At 46.7% G+C, this 26,690-nt stretch overlaps 2 protein-coding genes across 2 annotated transcripts; both read right to left on the reverse strand.

Moving 5' to 3' along the window:
* Window positions 1–1,590: 1,590 nt before the first annotated feature.
* Window positions 1,591–10,083, reverse strand: LOC149341106 (salivary anticoagulant protein P23-like). Its single transcript, XM_089542980.1, has 5 exons — window positions 9,935–10,083; window positions 8,601–8,659; window positions 8,037–8,164; window positions 7,015–7,197; window positions 1,591–2,386 (listed from the first exon to the last, which is right to left on the reverse strand). Exons 1-5 carry the CDS (start codon window positions 10,066–10,068, stop codon window positions 2,078–2,080), a joined length of 813 nt encoding a protein of 270 aa, XP_089399106.1. The 5' UTR covers window positions 10,069–10,083; the 3' UTR covers window positions 1,591–2,077.
* Window positions 10,084–15,009: 4,926 nt separating this feature from the next.
* Window positions 15,010–19,149, reverse strand: LOC149341107 (salivary anticoagulant protein P23-like). Its single transcript, XM_089542983.1, has 5 exons — window positions 18,945–19,149; window positions 17,109–17,167; window positions 16,395–16,522; window positions 15,968–16,150; window positions 15,010–15,461 (listed from the first exon to the last, which is right to left on the reverse strand). Exons 2-5 carry the CDS (start codon window positions 17,149–17,151, stop codon window positions 15,144–15,146), a joined length of 672 nt encoding a protein of 223 aa, XP_089399109.1. The 5' UTR covers window positions 17,152–17,167; window positions 18,945–19,149; the 3' UTR covers window positions 15,010–15,143.
* Between the last annotated feature and the right edge of the window lie 7,541 nt (window positions 19,150–26,690).

Consider the following 26,690-nt stretch of genomic DNA (forward strand, 5'->3'; position numbering starts at 1 on the left):
ACAGCGCACTCTTGCACGTTCGTATCGCAAGCTCTCAGGCGCGTGCGAGATCGGACGCTTTCGCACGGCCCATTAGCAGTAGTTTTGACGTTTCGTCCTTGGACTTGACTGCACTGAACTCCGATGCAGCTTTTCTACTTTACTTTGTGTTTTTTTTTTTCTCACTGGTTGCTGCTGAATGGAGTACAAGCAAAACTGTGTCAAGAGCGGATTCTTAATCTCATTTATTCCGTCCCATTTCAGTACATGCGTAGAGTACTACTATACGTAGATGCGTGCCTGCCCAGTTACTCTCATAGCCTTGCTCGCAATTCGCGGCTTTTTCCCTCCTCTTTTGCCGACCCACATCACGGCAGACTTTTCCGCGAATCATCCTCGCCAAGCGCCGAGCGACCGTAATTACATACGAAACGCGTCCTGCAGCGTACGGAACTGTCTGCGGCCAGCGCGGTGTGACCTCGGGGTACCTGTGGCACACGAGGCGAGCCGCTTCATCCAACGCCACCTAGACAGTTGCTTCGTCTCGGCTGAGGGACACGGCATGGTCCAGCTTCGCGTTCAATGAGTCTCTTTGAGGGTGGAGCCCGCGTGTGTTTTCAAGCAGGCGTGGCGCGGCAAAGGCTTCGTTCCGCCTGACTGAATCACTCCGGTCTGAATTGTGAATATTTATGACGCGTCGTCTACGAGTGGTGTTTGTTGGCTGCGGTAGGTCTGAGGCCTTACTCGGCCTCTCACGTCTGTCTTCACACTCTTTTCACCTTGGTATTTAAACGCACGTCTGCTATTGGCGCGTTGGGGCCGTTGGCAACGGCGAGAAACGTAACGCGTGCGTTTGCCGGACGGGCGCGTGCTGTAAAAACTCCTGCCGTAGGCGTGTTCAACGGAGTTCTTAAGAATGGATTTTGGATTTGGCATTGCGTGGCGGTGAGCAAAAACTTCAAAATGGTATACCCGAAATTATTTCCACTGTTGCTTGACGAATGTGCTCTCTGTTCAGACCTCAGTCTTGTTATCCAGCCACGGCTGCTGTGCGAAAAACCCTTGCTCGAGGAGGCGGGCCTGAGGTGGAGTCGCGAAAGTGACGATCAAAAGTGGACGATTCAAAAGTAGATAAAAAGTGGAAAAAGTGGATCAGTCGCTAGATGACCAACTTTGCGGCTTTCTTCGGAAAACTTGTCTGCACTCCGCATCTAACTTACTCCTGCATACCCATTCCCCTTTGTAGGCCTATGCTTTGTAACAGACTTGTTGAATAAAAAAAATAATACTTTTTTCTACTTTAAAAGGATTGCCGAGCTGACCAGTAACACTGTTTTTCCAATAACTTGCAGCTTTGATATCCTATAAGAAAATAAGTCAATGATAATAGGGTACTAAATGACGACAATATTCATAAGGACCGAAAGCCACTAGACAGTGCGCGCTAGCGCCTTATGAGAAGTGGCAAAAGAAAAAGCATTTTTTTTTTACCGATACCGAATCACCTGGAAGTGCAGGGTTTAGGTGGCATACTTTACTTCTTCACGCATTGCTTCGTGCATTGCTTATGACGGAAGTCACTTTATTTAAATAGAAACAGGCAGGCAACGCTGTTGGCAGCACTTCCTTTTATTGATTGATGATGAAAGAGGCCAAAGAGAAAGGATAGCCTTTTTCTGATTCCCACCCTGTTTTGACCGGTACTGGGAGAGACGCGTTGCAAAGATTCGACATTAGCACCTGATCATTCCATTTCAGAAGTACTGCGACTTAAGGACAGGGTTTTCGCAACCTCTACGTGAAGCTGGTGTTTCCTTTATGTTCATTTTTTTTTATTTTGTGGGTGAGGGAGAAAAATTGAAACACCAGTGGCAACACACGGACTAAATCATACCCAAGCCAAGGTAAAGACTAATTCACACCACTTTGTTCAAATTCTACCTTCATTTGACAACATCACTCCTGCGTGAGGTTACGGCCGACTTCTTAGGTCCAGAACGTCTATGCGTTCTAGTCTGTGTTTATTTTTGGTGTGTTTGTGTGAAACCAAAGCCCGCACTACAAAATCGCGTGTGCTCATGGCGAAGCATGTCGCTCCTCAGGCCCTGGGGAAGTAGGTGTCGGCGACGGCCCTCTCGAGCACCTGCTTGTACTCGTTGTAGATGATCTCGTAGAGCGTGGTCTGCACCTTCTTCTCGACCTCCTTGCGGAAGTCCTTCTTGCGGTCGTCGCTCAGGCTGAGCGCCTTGTCGTACTTGGTCTTCAGCTCGAGCTCCCTGATGCGGAACGTCTGCACGCTGGCGTCCTTGCCCGGCAGCGCGGCCGCCTCGAAGTCGACCAGGGCCTTGGTGGCGTTCACGTGCACCCAGATGCTCTTGACCGTGCCCGCCAGGTTGTCCCCTTTCGTCTGCGCCGAGACGGAGAGATAGCGATAAGGAAATACACTCTGTGTAAAGAAAGGATGCGAAACCATTCAGCTTCTCAATTTTTTTTTTAAACCTGAAGGTGTGACAGTGCATTGCACAAGATGCGTGAGCTTTGGCGGGTGCAATGGGGAGACGTTAGTAGAAGCTTTTATCATAGTGGGGATGTACTACACTAACGTAGACGTGTACTGGCTTACCGGACATCATGCTACGCATGTGCAGTAGCCCCGCCCGCGCTACTGCACGTGCGCAGGAGGGTTCCTGTAAACCAGGGGTCGCTTTCTATAAGCTGTCCATTTTACATTCTCCATTTTGCGTCTATTTGCCCCTCTACCATTGATCACTCATTTATACCCGCGGCTTTCACGCGTCTGTGGGAAGCGACTCGTCATTTGGGTGGTTGGTGATCGGACCTTACCATTGGCTGAAACTGGATGCAATACCCAGCCAATGGTGAGGTGCATCGCAGCGCTTTGTCAACAGCAGGCACCCGGACCTGACCACTGGCTTTCATTGCATGTGATAAGCAACAAATGGTGAGGTCCGGTTGACGACCACCCAATGGACGGGTCGCTTCCCAAAGAAGCCTGAAAGCCGCGGGTATATCTGAGTAACCAATGACAGGGGACCAAATGACGCGAAACGGACAATGTAAATTGGACAGCTTATCAGAAAGCAACCCTCTTAAACTTCTACGCTAGCGCAGCTCTGCTACGCTCAAAGCCTGGTAATGCTTGCATACTTTGTTTACTGTACAGAGATCTCTTACATTTCGTTTTCAGCATTACATTAAATCCAGACATTAGCTGACAAGGTAATGCATCTTCTTTTCGATGTTGCCAGATATGACACAATCTCAAGCCCGCACTAAATGACTTGCAGATGTGTTCCATGCACCCCCGACGACTATCATAGTGGGCTGCCGCGGTGGCTCAGTGGTTATGGCGCCCGGCTGCTGACCCGAAATACGCGGGTTCGATCCCGGCCACGGCGGTTGAATTTCATGGGGGTGAAATTCTAGAGGCACGTGTATTGTGCGATGTCGGTGCACGTTAATAAACCCCAGGCGGACGACCCCCGACGACTATCAAAGTGGGCTACCGCGGTGGCTCAGTGGTTATGGCGCCCGGCTGCTGACCCGAAATACGCGGGTTCGATCCCCGCCACGGCGGTAGAATTTCATGGTGGTGAAATTCTAGAGGCCCGTGTACTGTGCGATGTCGGTGCACGTTAATAAACCCCAGGTGGTCGAAATTTCCGGAGCCCTTCACTACAGCATCCCTTAGTCTGAGTCGCTTTGGGACGTTAAACCCCCAGAACCATGAACTATCAAAGTTTGGCGCCTTAGCTGCGCGAATTAGGGGAGCAATGCAGAAGGGCGGGCTTGCGAGGAACATCTAGAGAGCCCGCGTATACATCGATGATCATGTTTTCATGCAGTAGCATGGAAGCCTGCCTCGTTGGAGCAAACCCGACGACCGCCTTTGTCGCCCCTGGCAGGCGGCGGCCCCTGCCACGGGCCAATCGTCCTCCCCTCCCCCCGCCTCTCTGCCTCCACTTGTAGGGGAGAGGAGGGAGAGGCCAGACTGACTACGAATGGCTCAGCTCGTATGGAAATGACTAAGACGGACGCAGCAAGAGTACATAAAATAAGCTATAAGCATTAGAATAGAATCAGATTGGTCTAGAATTATGATTGCAATAGAAGAGTTGAATGTTATTGCATTTCATCTGCATCCGTCCAGTTGATCCCCCCCCCCAATGTTTGTCATGAAACGCTCCTTGGCGGTGCAGAGAAGTCAGGAAGGAGATGCCAATGTCGCGTTTGGTATTAGGAACTCGATAGATACGGTACTGAGCCACTGCCTTCGAAACAAGGGAAGACAGTGCTGATGTCGTGTCGTTGATGGTTATGCGAGTGACAATGAGTGAATAAAATCGGGGACAGATGGGAGACATTCCCGTCTCATCAGTAGCTTCAGAAAACAAAAAGGAAAAATAAAGTGGTTGCAGGTGCTGATTAACGTCCTGATGCTGCACATTAGCTATGGCACACACCGTAGCGCGGGAAGCTTTTGATTAGTCTCTGAGGTCCTTCGCCGAACACCGACATCCCACAGCAAACCGACGTTCTTGAATTTCGCCTCCATTGAAACGCGGACACCGAGGCTGTAATTCGATTCCGTGACTCCGTGCTGAGCTGCAGAATGCCTTAGCCACACGGCCTTCAAGTCGGGTAGAGGAAATAAGAAAAAAAAATATAAACAATAATTAAACTTCAAAACTAGAAATAAAGGAAAACGGTTAATTGTCAATGAGACCAGAGTTCTGAGAAAACATTGCAGATGTCCGAATGAATAATACGCATGTGCTACTGTCCTGTCCACCATTCATCGCAAAGGGGGAAGCAGCCATTCTACACTGTCCACAGACATACTGCTTTCAAGATTGACTAGAAATCAGTCATGGGTATGGAAGGTCGAGCCGTGACCGTCGGCGGTTGTAAACAAGAAGCCGTTAAACAATTTACTCGCGTTGACAGTTGAGCAGCTAGGAGTCACAAGTTAGCCAGACATTGTCATTGTCAACTGCCATAACTTGGGGGCATGGCACACTGTGAGTGCAATGCTGGAACAAACTTAGAAATCTTAAACTTTGCTACTCAGCCACTTTTTATTTTCATTCGAGCGTTGGAAAGTACACATTTCCTTGCTATGCATGTTGCTATGTGAAGATTTATCTACTGTCCCAGTACACTCTAAGAAAATGGTTCGTAGCTGTCTAATCGTTCAGTCTAATCATTCAACAAATTCAGCTTTCGAGTTTGACGACCTACAATTCGGTCTAAAAGTGATATCGGAACCCCCACACGCAGGGCATTGCATACAATCTGCTAAAACAATGCACAACTTCTCAATAGCCCTGCCTGCTCGCGGAATGTAGGCAGAGAAGCTGATACACGGGATTACAAAGGCGCTGACAAAAATCCCTATTATCGTGATTGTACTGACAATGTACTGGCCTGATAAAGGTTTCCGTTCTTCCGCAAAGCGCTTTGTTTTAGAGCGCTGAGATTGCGGACAAGTTGAGAAATCAGCTTTGTTACTGACGTTTATTGACAAAGTGCTGAAACCTGCAAGTGGGAACGTTCTATCCAGGTCAGCCTCATATGACGCATGGCTTATGATGGCAATACAGTGTGCGTGAGTAAGACATGCATGAAACAATAAAAAAAAATCGGCTTGCGCAGCACGTTTGATACGACGAACAATACTGGACAGTATGCAGTGACTATATACTTGCCCGATCAAGTCGAGGCCAGAACAAAGCACAAACGTACGCAATCTTCTGTGACGTACTAGTCGTCCTTTAGTGCACTGCTAGCAATGAGGTCAGCGCAGCGCAACATCAAGTGAAACATGAACCAACTGAACAAGTAGCTGCTCGGCGTTTAGACTGTACAGACTTCTGTATGTTCCAAATATCCAACAATGGTTTATTTGCTGTTTCAATGCACAGTTGAACACAACAAGGCCAAAATTGTTTCATCAAGTATAATATTATGGAAAGTTTTAGCATAGCTGAGTGGCCGTACATTTCTCGTTGCCCCTACCGATCTGTCTCTCTGAAGAGCCAGCATGTGGAGGCGTGCGCCTGCCACCGTGCATGCGCCGTAAGCCCACGGCTAATCTGGTACACGTCTATACTAGTACGACTGCGTTATGCCAGAACTCTCCAATATCGAGAGCTTATAGTGGCTGATTCGCTATAACATCTTGTACTGCGCGCATACGTTAGACTAACCGTCAGTTGGTGCACTAGATTGCTGTAGTTTCGTGCAGCGCCAAGCCGACAACGATCTGTGGAGACTTCCCAAGGACAGCTTCCCTGGCCGCCATCGTCGCGACGGCTTGCTTGTGGTCAACCCCGTTTTAGGTCACTCTCGTATGACTCACGGAAAATTGCACCAGTGTAGCGGGTTGACCACCGTGTATGGAGCTGAGTACTGTTCCTCCCAAATTCCGTGCAGTACAGGTGATACCCGCCGCTTTTGTAGCAATTGGAGCATTGAAACGGCGACGAAAATTTTGCTCATCGTCGAGACTGTTATCGCTCTCGTCTCTTTTATCGTCACATACACTGCAGGCTGGCTCCGTGGCTGATGTCATTTTGGTGACATTTCCGGCTGTAATGCCACGTTTACACTGAGTTCGTAATGGGCGTTATCGCCGCAACAGTGCAACTGCGCAATGAAGTGCAATCCGTGACGCCTTGCTAGCTTCAACTTCAGCTGACGTCGGTCCTTCCTGAATTTGTGTTATGCACGACCTCAAATCCGGATTCTAAGCTACGGAAGCCATGAGTTATCCCTGAACCAAAGTGGAAAACTGGGATGCTGACACGTCGTAATGTGGAACAAGGAATCATCTGGTACTCGCAAGTAGATTTTTGGTTTCGTAGCTGGGCTGATTTATTACGTACCAAATTATCAACTCTATACTGCCCCAGTGCATGCCTTGCTTCGCGCCCCTCACAGAATCTTCGCGATATGGGTTCAGTTGCTATTTCTCATAGCTTGCTGCACAGAATGCCTCTGATTGCCGGTTACCTTAGCCACGAAAGTGGTGTTGACTCCCTTCAGGTCGAGGTCACAGGCCACGACGGTCTTGCCCGCGACGAGCACCGGTGGCTTGCAGTTGCCAACCCTGTGCGGAGCCGTATCCAGGTGGCGCACTGCTCCTTCGGTCATGTTGACCTTCAGGTCCCGGTTGAACAGACCGGTAGACTTTATCTGCATCGATATTGAACATGATAGCGTTTCTTTTTTTGATATTAAGGCCACACTAGGGTTTATTACTGCCGGAATTAGAGAAGTTGACAACAGAAACAATAACCGCTGACAATGCACCATCCAGATCAACCGCCAGTTTACTGTAATACAGTAAACAGTTCTATTTTCGGTATTTGGCCAGCATCGGCCAATATGACTTTATTGAATTGCTGGGCTCAAAGACTGAAATGAACTCAGTCAATGCGGGTGCTTGCACATCAATTTCTGACGAGTAATGATTACCTTCATGTCAAGTGTAAACATGTTTTTAAAACAGTGCTTAGCTGCGCTGTAGCATACAGATCACTGACGATGCATTGCTGGTGTTGCCGATTTGAATTCGAAGCCAATGCCGTTATACAAAATTTGCCCTGGAGCTTAAGCAGCTACTAGTTATTTTAGATGCAAAGCATTGCTGTTTTAAAAGTTCTACGCAAATGTTTAAGCACTAAATGTAGATAGATCCTTTACCTTGTCTCTCACCTTTTTCTTAAGAACGCGTAAAAATTATAATGCGTGCGAAATCTACAACGAATTACCTTGTGAAAAACGGCGAGCAATGAGAACCAGAAAACTGAAATACCGGGCTTCGCAGTCAGCCCCGCAACACCGCCTATGCAAATTTTCCGTTGCATGCTGTCTGCCCAAGCCCCAATAATGCTGGTCAAATGTTCCTCAGCGATCTTACGGGAGATGAGTTACTGAATTAGCATTTTCTTATTGTCACATTTCCACGTTCAAGCGAGCAATATTTTTTTTTTGTTCTTAAAACTTACCGCGCGAATAGTGTTCAGACTCACCTTAAAGTGAAAATCTGGGATGGGAGCAAAGGGGTAGAGCTTAGTGTTTCCCCTAACCAGAGACGGCATCTTCTGCTGCAAAACCGAATCCATGAACACGTTGGAGTCCATTATGATTGCCGCCGAGGCTGCAAGAGGAGAAAAAGATGAATTCACTGATGTACATGCATGTTTAGCTCCGCGACCGGTTCCTTGCCAAGTTTTTTTAGAAAATTTTCTTCTGGGAAAATTTTAAGTGTATTACAATTTCGCTGCATGCTACTTTTGAAAGCTGCAAACGAAGTTCTATTCAAAAGATTAAGCAAGCAAGCGTAAGCTAGAAGTCGGCACCCAATAATCTGGAATCTACCCGGAGTACCAGGCACAGTTCTTATCATTCTTATAATTTTGAAGGCTTCTTCAAAAACTGTCTGCAATAAAAAATGTCTCTGAATACGTGGTGAGTACTAATATGGTGTTATTCAAAAAGGCATCGGAGTAATTTCAGTACAAAGCCCAGTAGTCATGATAATTTTAATTGCTAAGGCGTCATCGGATTAAGGGTAAACTAGATGAAGTACTTACCACAGGCCACGACGGCAGCGAAAATCACGTAGTATTTAGACATCTTGATAATTGGGAACCTGAAAGGTATAATCAGTCACTCTTTAGAACACCGCTCTACCTGTCTTTTCTTTTCAAGACTGACAGTAACAGGAAAACGCAAGCATGCAGCAGCGCTGACCTAGTTTGCTGTCATGATTGATAGTTGAATCAATCCATCCGCACAGTGCCTATTTAGTATCCGTCCCATCTGCTAGTCGACGTTCGCTATCGTTTTATGATCCCCCGCTTATCAAAAACTCTATTACCAGAAAAGCAATGCCATATTATTATGATGCTCCGACAAAGGCTTTCGCCATAATTTGCTGTTAAAACGAGATATATTTTGTCTGTGGAACTGGTAGTTTCACACACAGTCAGCTGGTAGTTGTTTACGAACGCAGTTTTCTTCCATATCTGGAGATTTCTCCTCGAGATAATAGTAGTTTTCCGCTATTTATTGTCAAAAACAGATCTCATTGGCTTTTTAAGCCAGTCTAATTATTTGCTGCGATCGCAGGGCATACTTCAAAAGCAATATTTTGCTAAGCCTCGCAGATTTAGACAGTTCCCATCAATTGTATTCATAACGGCGTCTTACAACATTCCAGAGTTGCCTCACAATTAAAAGTGATGTCCTAGAAAGCCGGACATGTGTAATCATAGGTCACTATTTCTGCTGCCTATCGAACTGGAATCGCGAAGTATGCAACAAGCCGACCTAAGCTGCTCATCGGCATAAAAATGTCGTCCGGTCTTACTTTAGTTAATTTCTTGCCGTCACCACTATGATCTTATTGGCGTGACGAGATTTGCACAGCGAATGTAAATACATTCGTCAGATGTCATCTGTCAGATAAAAAGAAAGACTGAGTTCCTTCACAACAACTCACAGTCTTCAAACCTCCATTGCCTTATCTGTTTGCTTCTCTTTCACTTAAGAAATTAAGAAAAAGTACGCTACATCTTGTGCTCGTATGTCCTCTGACAGCGATGACGGTGGAGGCGACACCGGACGTCGGCGTGTTGTGTCTGCACCCTTCTTATCACGAGGAGCTGCTAAGGAGGAGTATCTCTTTACCTCGCCCCGAAATTTGGCACGTCGTTAGAGACGTCCTGCTTCGATCAAAGCTAAGGGTGAGAACGAACACGAGCACACTGAAGAAAATAAAGCCTTCACGATACACACGAACTACTCTTTTCGTGCTCGATTTAGCTCTTCGGAAAACACAGCCTTGGATTTACGGACCGCACGCGTAAACACGGCGAAAGACGGCGACGAAGCCTCCTTCGCGGTGGCGCGGCGCTGGGCTTACCTTTTTTCCAGCTGACTCCGGCAAGCGGTTCCGTCCGACTGAAACGGGAAACCGCCCCGCTGACGGTGTGCGCCTCCACGTAGAGGCGACCTTTTTTCTTTGTCTCTTATCTTATCCGGGAGGGCGCCGCGCATAATAAGCGGTGCGCGACCCTTTGGAGCGAGCCCCTACCCGTGGGCAATCGGAAACCAGTTTTAATACCCCCTCGGCGACTTCGTGCAAGCGCAAAGCAAGCGGTTTCTTTTGCTGTTTCTTTTTTTCTTTTTCATCATACTGACAGTCAGAGCTCACGTTATTGCGGCATGTCGAGGCTAGTGAGTGGGCGGGCACGCGCGAGTGCGGCGGAGAATGCGACTCACCTGTGGAAGATGGCATCAAAGGCTAGGTGCACCTACTGGGTGCAGCAAAATTGTTTTTAATGCGAAAGTATTTCTTGCCTCATGAGTGGCGTGGACAAGATATGTCAGCACAGACTGTGAACAGAGCGTGTCCTCATGAACTGGCGATCATCCAGTGAGAGTGTAATTATGGATTTGTAACGATTGATAATGTTTGAATAGAAAGTGTAAGTGACCAAATTACTAAATAAAGTAAACAATTAAAAAAACAAGGCAATTAACTGGTAATTAATATACTAAATGGTTTAGCTAATTAATTCCGCTGAATGCCTAATTACATTACTAAGTAGCAGAAAAGGCAAAGGACCTCAAAATGCTTTCGCATTTCTGCACGTAAGGAGACTTAAGTGCACCTTTAATTGTTTAACTTCATACGTGGAACGCCGAAGCCTCCAGAAAACCTTTGACCACCTACGGTTCCTTAACGTCCGCCGACATCGCACAGCAAGCAGACATTTTTGCATTTTGCCAAATGCGGCCTCCGCTTTGGAGGTCGATTCAGCGGCTTCATGATCAGCAGCCAAACGCCATAGCCACTGACCCAACGAGGCAGGTCTTCATAAGCGTTTGTTTATTCAAAAGCCGCAAATTCAGTCCCCTTTTAAGATTTGCCGCCCTGTTTCGAGCTAGGAGCTTCAGATGTTTTACAGCAGAGAAGGGCATGTCAATACAAACGCATCAGTGTGTCCCTTGTACGCCGCGTGCAGTTTTGAATAGCGCGTTGTGGAAGACGAAAAAATTCAGCCCGCATCAAATCATTCAAACAGTTCACCGCCTGTGTCTTGGCCAGTCCCCCGTAGTGGGTACGTGCCATTCTACTTGAGGCCAACCAACCAACATCCTCCGCTATGTACCCCAATCCCCCCTCCCCCCGTGGATATGTGCCATTAAGCCTGGGGACATCATCGTCATCATCAACAGCCTCACCTTCCATAGATTTTGACTGAACACCGGCTCCGCTTTCGGGCCCTTTTTTATAATTTCTGAAAACGTAACGCTGGTCACAGAAAAAGGTACACATGCGACTGATACCTAGACATTTGTTCGAGGTTCAAAGCTTGCTGTAAAAAAAGAGAGGAAGAGCGAGAAGAGGTTAAACCCGACTTCGCGCAGCCTAAGGGCCCTGAAATGTCTTCGTAAAAACTAGAATTTCGTATAACTGCAAAGCACAAAAATTTGCGGCGTCCCCCCGAAAGGGCGAGTGGGACTGTTGCGGAAATGTATGCTAAGCCATTGCACTTCCTACTTGCCATATCGTCTAAAGCCCACTGATTGCGATGCTATCGTAGTGCCTGCACCGAATGGACAGCCACGCGTATACATATACAGACGTTTGGAATTTCAATTCATTTGTTACTCTTCAGGCACCTCGACTTTGCAGAGAGTCGGCTGTTGGGGAAAAAATATCGCTTCCTCTTTTTCAGCTTCCTGTTCTTCCACGCTTGCCTGGATGACACAGATTCACGCTAGGCTTGATCTTGTAAGCAGCTTACCCTATAAAGACGTGGTGCGCCTTAGTGATATCCAAGTAGGGCATGTACAGAGGGCAAAATACTTGTCTAGAACGATTGAACTCTGTGTTAAGTAGCTCCCAAAGCCACTTAGACAAGGAAGACAGAAAATGATGATTAAATCCTATGAGTTTAACTGGACATGCTTACATACAGACCATATTTAACCAAATTTTATCGCTGATATCTGGTGTTCCGCCCGAAACACACTGAGAACGTGTTCCAGACAGGTGTTTTGCCCTCTGTACCGGCATAACCCTTTGTTCGTGAGCTCCTCAGTAAGAACGAAAATGTGCCGTGAACACCTGGCACGAAGCTTTAGAATACCTTTCTGCATTAAAATGTGCAGAATAGGTGAAACATTTGATTCCTACTAAAATAAGTTCGTAATTGTTTTCATAAGTGTTCTTTTTGAACAGCGGCTTTGAACATTACCCGTGCGTTAGCTGGGATGCATCCAGTGCCCGATCCCTTTCCTCGTGGGAGACGGCAGGCCTCCTAAGGCCGTCGACAGCATACGCCACCTGTGTAGGCTTCGGCATGCCAATCTTCAGGACAGGCGCGTAACCGTAAATTGTTTTCAGGAGGGGCCCAAATTAACATTTTGTAACTATTTTTTGGGGGGGAGGGGGGAGGAGGGGGACGGGGCAGTTTCATTTCAGGGCATGTCCTCCCCCCCGCCCTCGCACCCTTTATGAGCCTGCCTCGGGAACATGCGTGTCGTCATTTGACATATCTCGCTGACAGCGACCCTGGCGATATTCACGTCGTCAAAAATTTGTTGTGCCCGCATCCACGCTGCAACTTTGGTTCTTACGGACTCGCCGACAATCAAGCCTGATGGAATCTCCTAGAATTCTGAAATTCTTGGAACTAAGAGGGGACTGTTCAAGCTAGTGTCCAGGACCTCCAAAATACGACACAGCTTCAATCTAAGGGTAAGAATCCAGAGTCTACAAAGAGACAAAATAATAAGGGAAACACCGTGACCGATTGTTTTGTTAGCGATTAACGTAAGGTCATAGTGTTGCTGATTTTGATTGTTCACCGCAGCTCCCTGTTGAGGAGCTCATCATTCACTTTACCTTAGCTCACACGGCAGTTATTGACTGCCAGAGAAGTTTATTGATAGATTTCCTTCTTCCTCCTCAGTGTTCTGTCGGCTGGACGGATAAATATATTTCGTAAAACCAAGCTCATGTGTAATTTGAAATCAGTGGCTTACGATCGGGGAATCAAATTTGCCAAAAATCGGGAAATCATGCGAGTAGCTTTGTTAAAGCTTGATTTCATTTTTATCTAAGCCAGTTGGTAGGCAATAATAAATATAGCCAACAAAGCGCGTTTTCAAAAAGCACTCCATCATGAGGGTTCAAAGTCAACAGGACGTCGGCGCCACAGACGCTATTAGCGAAGAAAAACAAGCTGCAAGAGCTGGAGACGACAACTTCCTTCGCTACTGCAGTTGTGATTATAGAGTAAAGCAGGCGTACTGTTAGGGAGGTCATGTGACTTCCTGTTCACCCCCGCCAAAACAACCCCTTGGCGGAAGTTTAGCCTCGCCGCTAACTGCGGTCAATGCTCATGCGATTATCTTAGAGCCGCAGCAGAACTCACTAAGCCTTTAAACCTCCTTTATTTTAAGTGAGGTCTGCTTTTCTATAAAGACGTTAAACATGGTCGTCAGGCTGCACTGAGCTAAAAGACGGGGTTGCGAGGCAATCTAGGCTGTACATCTACTTGGCAACGTCTATTAAGCCTCCACACGTGCCCGCCTCTGTGAGATTTCGTTCCTGCAATGGGCTGGCTCGTCAAGGTGAAAGAGTAGTGCATGCCGGGTCTTTCAAGGGCACGACGTACACATTGCTTCAGCGATGGCAATGAGGCAGCGATGCAGTGTGACTTGGCTTCAGTTTTTGGTTGCGCATTAGCAATTAGTCTTTAAAAAAGAACGACCTCTGCCTATAGCCAGCTCACCGCAGGTCGCCAAATAAGAGAAAAATTAACAGGGCCGAGGTCAGAGGCTCTTCTGGATGAAAACAGTAGGAAAAAAAACCTACCCCATTCAACCGATGGCCATCGCGATAACAGATGCAGGATTTTTAAATCATATGCCTTCCGTGGCATGGCTTGCCCGGCGTTTTTTCTGGATCTTCACCTCGCAATGCGGAGTTCGGCGTTGTGTTCGAGTTTCTAGCTTCCGGAGAGACAGTAAACAAAAAATCAAATTTATGAATTATATTACATTACTCGTGTGTATACTAATGAGTGCACGTATAATGTCATATGCGTCTTGTGTTGCCATGGTGCCTTCTTGCTTATATCTCTCGGCTTCTGAGCCCAAGGATATGGGACCTAATTCCGGCCGCGGGGGCCGCATTCCATTACAGGCGAAAAGCAAACTAGCCCGTGTACTGTGCGGTGTCATGTCACGTTAAAAAACACAAGGTGGTCGAAATTAATCGGGAGCCCGCCACTACGGCGCCTCGCATACTGCAGCGTTAGGACGTTAAACACTGCGTGCCATACCATACCATCTTGTGTTGCTATAATAGCTTGATAGATATTTTGTTATCTTGGAGATAAATTATATGTTAGCATGACCTTGGTTTGTACTGGGTTCTCTTTTCTCCGCAGTCCTTTCAGTCTTCATGCTTCCCCTATTTCACCTGAGCCCGAACACGCTACCGAGATAAGATTCTTCTAATCGACCTTTACAAGATAACCGCGCCAGTGCGTATGCCTTCGTCGATACGCGCCTTTCCATAAGTCTACTCCTACCTTAAAGTTTCGGCTTCAAAAGATTACCTGATATGTGGTTCTGAAATCCAACAGAAAAGGGTGAATTTCAGTTATCAGATTTTGAAGTGCCCTCTACCTACCTCCCAAACGTGCTCAGGAGGTTGGGTGTATCTTTTAACGTTGACGCCAATGTGGTGTGCTCCTCGGTCCTAGGTTCTTTCCACTTCACTTTGTTAAAGTTTGGACAGCAAGTTTTTTATCGCCCTGCGAAATGGTAATAGCTGCGGCGAACTGCCCAATCGGAGAAACCCTGTGGCAGTATCGCCTATCTCCATGACAGCCTGAAAGCAGTTCGAGATACTCTTTTCAGAAGTGACTAAGACGAAGCAGAATAAGTAGAAAGAATAAATGACAGAGGCGAATGTTCAGCAACACAATTTAGCAGTGTCGTAGTTTGCTTTTTATTATTTCACCCTTATTCAAAGAAATCCAACAATAACCTTGAACTGGGCACTTTGCGAGACATTTCGCGGAAAACAAAAATAGACAGTCGCATGTTCAAGCGCGTGGGAATGCAGGTGTGCCTATTTCGACGGCTCTGGCGAAGAGGTCCTTGTAAGGGTTGTAGACGGCCGAGATGAGGATGTCCCTGACCTTCTCCTCAATGTGCTCTTCAAACTGATCCTCGCGGTCGTCGTTCAGGCTCAGGTGGCTGTCGTACTTGGTCTTCAGCTTCAGTTTCTCCATGAAAAAAGTCTGAAGAGAGGCAGTCCTTCCCGCCAGCGCCGTGATGCCCACTCGCAGCACGGTCTCCTTCTTCAGCGTGACGTTGACCCAGATGGTCTTGATCGTGCCCACCAGGCTGTCTCCCTTAGTCTGCGGGAGTAGGGAAAGTGCAAACGGGGTGTAAGAGTAAAAAATAAAACAACACTCCAACTGCTTTCACTCTGGGAGGTTTTCTTTGAACGTTATGTTCTAGGAGTACGTCTTAATTTGGGAGTTTTACTCTGGGTCCACTCCCAAGCCCATGTGATTCACGTGACCTCATACAAATGCTGCATTTGGACTGGGAAAAAGAATCGAAAAATAAAAATGTGCCGGCCCGTGACACGAGGTATAACAGACGGCGTGCTCTCGTGACGGCCCATTTACCGATTAAAGTGTCCCCCATGAATCGCGCACACATGGGTAGCGTTCTTTATGGCCAGCCGGTGGACGTGGGAGTTTTCGGTTTCGAAATATTACGAGGACTCCTGTTGCGTCAGACAAACTCCGCAATATAATTGCAGCTTCAGTGCCAAAAGCGTGAAAAGAAAAGCATAGAAAAGAAAAGAGAGGCTTCTAAAAGCGCAAAAGATTGAACCGTTGTGGTGTGTACAGACCGTTGCAGTGAGCGTGGCCCCGATGCCGGTCATGTTGAGCACGCAGTTGACGGTGGTGTTTCCGTCGATCAGCATGGGTGGGTCGCAATTGCCCAAGCGGTGCACACCGTTGTCAAAGCCGTGGATGAAGCCTTCAGAAATGTTAGCCTTCAGGTCACGGTTGGTGATGCCCGTCTTTAGGATCTGAATGAGACACACAAGAACGCTGATGAAGAACCGCTTTCGGCACCACTAATGTTTCTGGTTCTCTTCGCATGGAAGTTACATGCCCCGCGGCCAGAATGACATTCTTTTTTGTTTACGCGGAGCTTGCGTCATTGCACTGGCGAAATAATGTATCTGTTTAGAAGCAATGAAGACAGGAAATTGGTTTTGACCCGAATTGGGTTGTGCTTATATAGTACCTGCTTTAAGTGAATGGACTGACCTTGAAGTGGAAGTCTGGGATCCGGGCCCCGGGATAGAGGGCGTGTGATCCCCTGACCAGAGGTGGCAGGTGTTGCTCTAGTACTAGATCAATGAAGTGGTTGGCTTCTGGGACGGTGCCAGCTGACGCTGCGCAGGTGAGAGAAGAAAACCGCGTTGTCACGCGCTCTGATTGACGAGCTACGATTTCTGAAAATTCAGCGGTGTAGAGTTCCGCTGCTGCGCAGTTAGGCAACCCGGTCTATGACTATATAGTTAGTCAAGCGTTTGCCGTTTATCCGAGAATGAAACGTATCTCGAAAAAAAAAGAAATTAAGAAAAATAATCATTGTCTTTCGTTTTTATTTTTACGCATATCGCAAAATAAACACATTTCAAAATGCCTTCATGTGGGTGTTGCTTTTTCACATAAACAGTCTTCTTAATGCATAGCTTAAAGCGTCCATAATCAGAACTTTTCAATGCCTTCCTATTTTTTAAATTTTATTAAGGGTGTAACAGAAAGTATTTGTTACCTTAGTGGCACTAGAGTTATTATTTATTTTCAAAATTATTTTTACGGAAATGAGCATTAGACTGATTGTAGTAATGTTCGACGGGAAAGCACATGTCTGCACAGTTAGTTAGAAACACTGGAGCCAGTGCTTCCTGACAAAGCAGCCGTTGCGATAGGTGAGGTCATGGTAGGGATGAATCTACGGGAACGTCCACTTACCACAGCTGAGCACAGCAAGGGCGATGAGGCCGTACTGCTGCATCTTGTGGGTGCTTCGTCTGCACAATAAGCACGGAGCTATAGCATACAGTCTAAAATCAGGAGAGCAGGCCCTCCTGCAAGGCCGACCCTCATTAAGTTTGGCATGGTTTTCAGTCATCGTAAAAATACAGACAGTCAACATCCTGCCCCATCACTAAGAATTCAGATATTTCGCTTAAGATATGCGGCTCTGCTCGAAGAATGTACGACCGACATTTGATGTGTTCGTCAGATCGGCGCGACGGATTAAGAGTCCAAGTTATAAGATCATACACGAGGTCTGCTTGGGCTGGTTCGGGTGCTTACCTGTGAAAAGGAAAACGTTCGCTAAAGATGTGTGTAAGAGGACACAGATACCGTCCTAGCGGTGTCGCATATCGGCCGCCTTCGATGAATGTGAACACTTCTGTCTCACGTCTGTCTTGTGCAGGTGGTATTAGCTGTGTTCCTTCTAACCGCACCTGACTATATTCATGGCGAGGGCATACGGACCGTGTTCGATACTGATAAAGACTTTGTTGAAAGGTTTCGACGGTAAAAGTAAGGGAAATGACAGCTTCATATGGCCATATTTTCGTAGTGGCTACTTTCTTTTGGCATACGGCATACTGGTCATTGTCTTACTTGCATTTTCTCTACATTTGGCTGATGCGGTAGAATCAAGCTCTTGTTATATTAAGTGGTACCCGTACTGGACTTCTTCTGCTCTCCCGTCCACTTTTTGGTCGACTGAGTCGTCTCGTTGTGGAAAGAAGAATAAACGCATTTTAAAAAAAAAATCGTGGAAGTGAACAGTGAAAACTGAGGCAGAGTACTAAGAACGGTCATGCTTAATGAGACCGCCTGCGTCTTACTCATGTTTTGTGAAAATGAGACAAAAATATGGCACAGATTTTTTTTTTTTACTTTATCTTGGCTCAGTGAATGCCTCAAACTAGTTTGTACTTAACGGCGACTCATTCAAAGACTATCGTGAGCGATAAGCCTCAGGCGGCCATGCGCTGAGAGGGACGATGGCGCATGTGTCCCAGCAAAACTCAAGGTCTCAAGTTTGGCCAGCATTCCGGTGACGACTATTTGCTCGTAAGCTTCTCCATATCGAAAACTTATCGCATAAACGTAATTTCAAAATTGCTATTCCTGGGAACGTCCTTTCCTGGGAACTGCGCAGCGGAATACCATGGAAGATGCGAAAAGAGATAAGTGAGAAATAAAACGCAGTGAGGTAAAATAAATCGAAGATGGCGAGTAAGACACGACCTTTAGCTGTAAAGACACGCAGCATGCAAGCATGGAGTTATGAACCCTTCTTGGAGGCGGGAAAGACAGGGCGGAAAGCAGCTCCATCTGCACAACGCATTTCTTGAACTTTTGCCTTAAAAAAGATTTGAGCAATTGTGGTTCTCTCACACAAAGTTCTCGCTTGGAAGAGGCGATTAACCTTTCCCCCACTACACCCTTTTCCCCCTTAAATCCGCTTCTGGCAGCATGCCACCCGCTCTTCTAGCCGAGACAGTGTGAACAAAAACTTTAGAGAAAAAAAAAACTTTACTAAATTTATATTAATTGCACACATGTATATTTAACAAAACATCACCTAACTGCATGACAGGTTCAAGCAGTGTGCGATTTTAAATTCGAGGAAGTCACGGGAAAAGACAGCCTCTTGTATACTGCACTACTTTAAATCATTTGGTGCTAACGACAACAAGAACCAAAATAAAGTCGTCCTTGTTATAAAAGCTAACAGGCATCAAACTGTTACACAGCCCCAGCACAGAAGAAAAAATTCACCTCGGGTCGTGTCCGCTGCTGAGTCTCCTCTTCGACTGGCTTCAAAAATTTTCACGCTGAGAAGTTCTCTGGAGGATACGAGCAACTTATCTGCGTCCACTCGCCCTATCTGGACCTCCTTCTGACTAAGCGATCCCCAAGCACAAGGCTGCAAACAGGCGCCACCGAACACTTTCCGAGAGCCGCTTGCTCCCTTCCTTTCGGGTGCCCCGTCAAAAGAGAACACGCCCTATCACTTTTTGACCCGATAGATAAAACGTCTCACAACGCTAAAACGAAGACGCCACGCCACGTGGAAACAGCCCCGCGACTTCGATGCGCAGTCGCGTGCAGCGTGCGAGAAGCTGTTGCGTCTCGCGTGGGACCACGTTCACGGAATTCGTGGATGACTCCCTTGGGTCCTCTAGAAGATTGATACAGTAGTTCATGGAATCACTCAGGGTTGCCGGTATGCCCTTGCAAGGAGAGGTCCGCCTGCAGCTAACATCGTCTTCTCCTTCTTCCGCAGATTTCAGATTTTTTAGACCCGTGCTCGTAGATAACTAGTACGCATGAAACACAGTATGACTTTATCGGAATCCTAAAATGTGATGTTGCAGGTCTGCAGAAACGGCTGCCGACGAGTTAGCTTAACATAGGTCGAAGCCCCCACTGGTTGCACTGATAATGCAAACAGATATAAAATAACATCCTTTTGGCGTGCGAAAAACAAAAGTTTGGCAGGTTCGCTGCATGAAAAAAAGGAAGCGGTGACACCAACTTTATATTTTGAACGCCAAGATTTCAACTGTGCGGAAATATGCACGCACATATAATTATGATGAAGAAAAGAATGGCCGCAAGTACAATTTTTACAAGACCGCGCAGTGTTTGAATTAAATGTTATGTTGTTCAACTGTTTTATTATGAACTTTGCTCAGTACGCTTGATACAAAATAAAAAATTTTGTAACATTCGCAGGGCGTACTTTGTTTTGCCTCTTTCCGCTTTTCCTAATTCAAGACGGCTGGTTTATGAGATACATCTTTATGTTCCAGTTTAGCTGCCTTCTGAGGGCTAGGGTGGTGTTTAGTTATTCGTTTGAAGGATATCAAGGCAGTAGCCGTAGTTTTCCGTCCCCAGCATAACGATATGCTTCATGAATAATTCACCTGTGTGATAATGCGTTGGCAAAATTTGGGTAGCTGTTGGGAACTTCCTTTTTTTTAAATATGAGCAGTCTATGCGCACACTAGATGACAGTATTAGGTCGTGGACATGAAAGATATTAAAGATTAACATCAGAATATGGCTAAGAGACACGTGAGTTTGCGAAAAACTTTGCCTCCTAATCATCATCATCATCACCTCGCAGACTACGCCCCCTGTAGCGCAATGGTCTCTCCCATACCTCTCTAACTCGGTCTTCTGAAGCCACCTGTTTCACTTGCCCTCCCTTGTAATCCAGCCTGTTACCCGCAACCACAAGCGGTTATCTTGCCTTCGCATTGCATGCCCTGCCCAAGCCCATTTCTTCTTCTTTATTTATACAAGGATGTCATGAACTCGCGTTTTCTCCCTAAACCACTCTGCTCTCTTCCTGTCCCTCAACGTTACACCTAACATTTTCCTTTCCATAACTCGCTGATTTGTCCTCAGTTTAAGTTCAACCCTCTTCGTTAACCTCCACATTTCTGTCCAATTGGCGAGTACCAGTAAGGTACAGCTGTTATATACATATAGTTTCCTACTGAGGGATACTAGTGAACTACCGTTGCTGATTTGAGAGCTACCTGCCGAAAGCTAGCACTCCACCGTTTCCTTCCGAGTCTGTTGAACATTGTTTTTTTTTTTTGCGTACTAATTTTTAGACCTGCCATTCAGCTTTGCCTGTTGAAGTCATTGATCATGCTTTGCAATGCGTCCCCTGAGTTACTCGGCAAGACAATCTCATCAACGAATCGGAAATTAGTGAGGTATTCTCCATTAACTTTTATTTTCAACTCTTCTCAATCTATAACTCTGATTACTTCCTGTAAGTACGCGATGGATAGTACTGGAACGATCTTGTCTCCCTACCTGACATCTTTCTTGATTGGGATTTTATTACTTTCTCTATGGAGGACTATGACGGCTGTGCAGCTGCTGCAGGTATTTTCCGAGACCTCTACACATGCTTCTTCTACACCCTGGTAGCGTAATGCCTGGATGACAACCGTGGTTTCGGCTGAGTTGGTTATATTCTGAGCATTTCTTTGTCACTTGATAAGGATAATTTTTTAGAAGGGTATCAATATGAACATCCCACGACAGGGTATTTTCAAAAATGATTGACAGGAGTAGATCGTAGTAATATTTAATTTGTCGTGAAGAATATTACTGCCGAAGCCAAGTACCGACTTGCGCTCCATTTATATCTTCAATGTGTTCAAATCAGAGGAAAAATATTTCTTTTTTTCTTTTTAGAAAAGAGAGGACCTCGCGGTTGAAGGAAAAATAAGAAGGGAAGGTGGAGTTGCAGCCGGCCGTGCAAAAGTTTCTATCTTGGCCCTACTGCAGATGGGTTACATAATTTCGCGTACAGAAGAATGAGCGCTATGTAATCGAATACTTGACGACTAATGCCGCCGGTTAGATGGAAAACCCAGTGTGTTTAGGCTGCTTGGAAGAACCGGCCGTCAGAAACGCTGACAGGCACAAGCAGCGCAGCCTGACGCACTCGGTCTCTTGCCGATGTAAGGCGAGAACGCGCACGGCTGTCCAGAGTGTGATATTCTGGGGTGAGTCAGAATCTAGCAGCATCAGCACTGTAACTCCCAGCATGAATCACTATCGGGTCTGGCAAGAGCTAGACCCGGCGGCGCTATGTAAATCAAAACCAGCCCTAACACGCGTGAGGATAAGCACCCGGCTATCGACTATGCCCTCCATTCCTCTCTCCCTCCCTCCCTCTCTCACTCCCTCCCTTCCTCCTTTCCTTCCTTCCCTCCTTCCCTCCCACCCTCTTATTTGTTATTCAAAGAGCACCGAGTACACCACAAGATGTGGGAAAAGAGTGACTATGTGGAAGTAGAAAGGTAAACGTGTTTTCACTATTTTTGCGAACTCGTGTCACTTAGGTTAAAATAAACAAAAAAAACTTAATTCTTCGCAGACTTTTAACGCCAGGATCGTTTTGTTTGGTTTGCTTCGTGGAGAACAGCGCCACACGTTCCACGCGAGTCCTCAACCAGTAAGATTCTTGTCTTCAAGAGAGGTTACCTTACCATAGATAGCCTGCGCTTGCGCATTATATTACAGGTAACCAAATAACGCGTAAAGATCTTAGTGAAGTAAGTTTTTCTCATTAGCATATAGCTGTGTCTCGATGGCAGTTTTTCTTCTAGATTGCGGGTTTCCTTCATTAACTTTCGAACGGCTCTCCTACAAGGGAATGAATGATTGGTTACGGTTTGTATCGTTTTCACGAAATTTGTGACAGTAATCACCTGTAATAAACACTAACGCAATCGAAGCTGACGCACCGCTGCCACAGGTAAAGTTCTTGCCCAAAATCTGTCCACCTGTCGCCTAGAACTTGTGGTGTGGGACAGAGCCTATTCCAATATATGGCTCTGGTGTGGTCATCACAAATGCATGAATCAAGTCGCACAGTCAGCAACACAGTATGCACCGAGAGCACCGCTCGTTATTTCACCAAGTGGAGTCGTTCTTTCGTCGTAGAAGTGCAGTCCGTAAACTACTCTTATTTATATTTATTTATTTATTTATTTATTTCATAATACTGCAGGCCAATAGATTGGCCCATGCAGGAGGGGCTATACAAGGCATTGAAAATGACAAATACTAAGAAAATACATGGGGTTACAAACAATGAGCAGAATAACGAAATACAACGCTCATTCACTCGAGAAAATGCTTCTCAAGAGCTTTACTAAAATTTGAGGACTGGAAAATGGCCTCGGGAAGAGAGTTCCAGTCGGAAACAGTCCGTGGAAAAAAACTGTGCTTGAATGAGTCAGTCTTTGCAAAAATGGGTTCCAGCAAATGAATTCGTGAATGGTGTGTTCGGCGCGACAATTGTTTGAGAATTACAATTGTTTGAATATTCCATGTCACAAGTCGTTTACAGCGCTGTGACGGCTGCAGCGACCTAAGCCAAGCCAGACCTAAGCCAGAACGGCGTGCACTGCAAAACATGTTCCTCCACTCCCCTCATCCCGCGACTCGTGGCTCCATCCCCGGGAAGAAAAGAACACCAGTCTCCAGCTGCTGCGCATAGGAGACTCGCACGCCAAGCATAGAAATGGCGGCGCACCACACCGCAGCAAGCCTCCGCAGTGCTGTGTTTGTGCGCACTTTCTCGACTAATTTAACTAGTGAATGAAACGGTTGTTGTGCTTTCAAAACACCATCCTGAGCTACAGCTACTCCGGAACTTTTTTTAGTGGGAAAGGGGCTTCTAGTTTGTTTTTGTTATTTATGTATTCGAAGTTTTTAAAATATATTTTATATCTTCTTGATATTTTCTTATTTTGCACTATTCAAATGTGCACAAGAGGGATTCACTGCATTAAAGAAGAATGGGCAAACAACTTGCTTTACGATTTTGCTACAGAGCCAGCTAGGTCAGCCCCATTGTGCTTCACACATAGAGCTATTATACCAACTTCACATTTAGAACATACTAAAATTGAGGCGTTTGTCAGATATATTATCTCATAGAGTGCAAGCAGTTTGCGAATGTGGTTGAGGGGGGGGGGGGGGGGGGGGGGGGGGGGGGGGGGGGCGCTCTGTAAATGTTAGCAAGGGGAGGGGATCGCCCCCAGCCATAGAAAATTTCACGCTCTAGGAAGAGAAACGGTGTTGTTATTTCATGCCCTGTCCAATACCATCACATGTGCCACGTCACAATGTCAAATGATGATTTAAAACGCCTAATGAGCGCTGACAAGGATAAATTCCAGCACGATAATGGCGCGAACCAACACGGACTCAGCGAAGACGTGAACGTTACTCCTGCTAGCGACTGACTAACGTAGTATCGCACCCTAGACTATTTCTCGCAAGTTGCAGAACGTAGTTATCTACAGCACAAACGTATGTCTCGCAGCTACAGATCTGAGGCAACACATGCAATCCAGGGGACGTAGTGCAACTGTTAGTATTCGTCATCAACCCCGCCATCCTATCTCGAATTGCGGTCAGACTGCGGGGAAACCGGCTAGACGAAGCGGCGCGAGGGTATTTCCAAGAACCGTACACGCGACACCGAGTGTGCGCATGCTGGGCTGCGATGCTAGCATGTCCCTCCGGATGGAGAGTGGGTGTCCCGCGCGTTAGTGGTTAGGAGAACTTCACGTCGCACGTGGTATCTCGGCAAGTGACTCGACTGCTGTGATAATCGTTCGAGTGCCTAGCTCGTGTACGCTCGTACTGCGCATACATGTTGCACGGTTGCACACACTCATGCTGAATGGGGAGGGAAAAGAAGAGGGGGGAGGGGAGGAGGCCGGAGGTTTTTAGTGGCACCGAAATGGGCGAAAAAATTACGGGACGATCAGACATGTCATGCGGCAATTCCGACGAAGCAGTTGGATTTATCATCGATGATTACTTTGATGCTTTTGCCCTAATGAATGCTTATACTCTAAGCCGATCGAGGTTTGACACACGCGACAGAATTCTTCTGAAGGGTCAGGGTGGGTGGTGTGTGGCGCTTATTATTCTCTAGACGTTGGGGTGGCTTAGTGGTAGTCTTGTCGGTAACGCGTTACAAGTAACGGCGTTACCGGTAACGCGTTACTTTTTTCGGTAACTTAGTAACGTACTCGTTACCATTTCGGAACTGTAACGGGTAACGTATTTACGTTAACATTTTCCGGTAACGTGAGGTGTCACGTTACTAGTTACTTTCTATTTCAATCGTCCCTCTGCGCCTCTTTTTCAGAAAAAAAAAACGCCGAAAATTATGTTGCAAATAAACAAAATCTACAGGTGCTCTCGACGACCCTTGTTGCGGCTCGCATGCATGCCAGTAAATGCCTGCCCTTGACGACGCACTCAACTAAACAAATGCACGAACACGCATTCACACACTTGTCTTCACCCCCAAACCACTCACACACAACTCTCTAGAGTGGACTCATGCTGAGCCACCAATGGACCATATGCAGAAATCTGTAAGTCAGTTTCTGCATAAGCTCGTTTTCCAACCAAAAGATCTCTTTCACAGGCGACACTCTCGCATTCTTTATGGAAGCGGTTCCCTCTTCTGAGTAAACTCAGGAATGTCGCCAGTTTACTTCAAGATGCCCCCAAGAGAGCCGTCGAAAGAGTACAATGATACAGCACAGAAAAGGGGTTTGCAGTCAACCGGCTGTAGCACCGAAGTAGAGGAAAAAAGAAGGAAATGGGCCTTTGTTCCTGTGCCGGCAGTAGTGAGCTACCTCATACTAAACTTTCTAAAAATTTTCTGCTCAACTACACTGCCACTCCAACTTTCTTCTTTCCTAATCATACCCCCCCCCCCACCCCCCCCCCCCCCCCCCCCTTTCTCCCCTAGCCAGAACAAGGAACAACGCACTCCCCACAGCACTGTGACTAAGGACGGCCTCCCTCCTTTTCCTGCCTAGACTCTGTTGCAAGCAGAGTGCGGCCATCCGGAGTTTTCATGCGCTAGAAGAATATGAGCGTGTCTTCAGGGTTTGAGATCTTTTGGTTGGAAAACAAGCCTTGCAGAGAAGATGAGTTACTGGTTACAGTTACAGCAAAGACTCACTGATTAAAACTGATGGCCATGGAGTAACGGCAAAGTAACGTGCGATACTTTTTTTCGGTAACGGTAACAGGTAACGCATTAACTTTTTTTGTAGGTAACGTAGGGCGGTAACGCGTTCTTTTTCTCTTAGCGTAACGAGTAACGTATTTAGTTACTTTTTTTCGGTAACGCCTACAACACTGCTTAGTGGTTATGGTGCTCGGCCGCTGAGCCGAAAGACGCGGGTTCGATCCCGGCTGCAGCGATCGCATTTTGATGGAGGTGGAATGCTAGAAGCGCCCCATTACTGTGCATTATCAGTGCACGTTGAAGGACCAAATGTTGTTGCAATTATCCGGAGTCCTTACTGCGACATACGTCATAGCCTGAGCCGCTTTGCGACGTTAAAGCCCATAAACCAAACCAAATCATCCTCAACACTTGTGGGCAAGAGGAGGGAGAGGCTGGACGGTGACTGCTACGAGAAAAATAGTGCCCCCCCCCCCCCCAAAAAAAAAAAAAGTGCTGCAACCTTAAGTCCCCTCTCTGCCTCCTGGCACTAATCTGCAAGTCCACATAAATGCCACATCTGACTAGGTAGCTGTATGACCGAGAAAAAAGTGGTAGCGTTCCGACAAAGCATTGGTTTATTGGGGTTTAACGTCCCGAAGCAACTCAGGCTATGAGGGACGCCGTAGTGAAGGGCTCCGGAAATTTCGACCACCTGGGGTTCTTTAACGTGCACTGACAACGCACAGCACACGGGCCTCTGGAATTTCGCCTTCATCGAAATTCAGCCGCCGCGGCCGGGATCGAACCCTCGTCTCTCGGGACAGCAGCCGAGTGCCATAACCACTGAGCCACCGCGGCGGGGCCGACAAAGCATAGTCTGCCCAGAAACTTCGCAGCAGCACCAACCGCTACATAGGGCACAGAGGTTTCTAATGATTAAACGCGCATTTAAACGCGCGATGAAATTTAGCGCCCCTCAAATTTTCTTGATGGCA

Source organism: Amblyomma mixtum, chromosome 5 (assembly GCF_055824585.1).
Source record: "Amblyomma mixtum isolate Tamu chromosome 5, ASM5582458v1, whole genome shotgun sequence".
NCBI lineage: Eukaryota > Metazoa > Arthropoda > Arachnida > Ixodida > Ixodidae > Amblyomma > Amblyomma mixtum.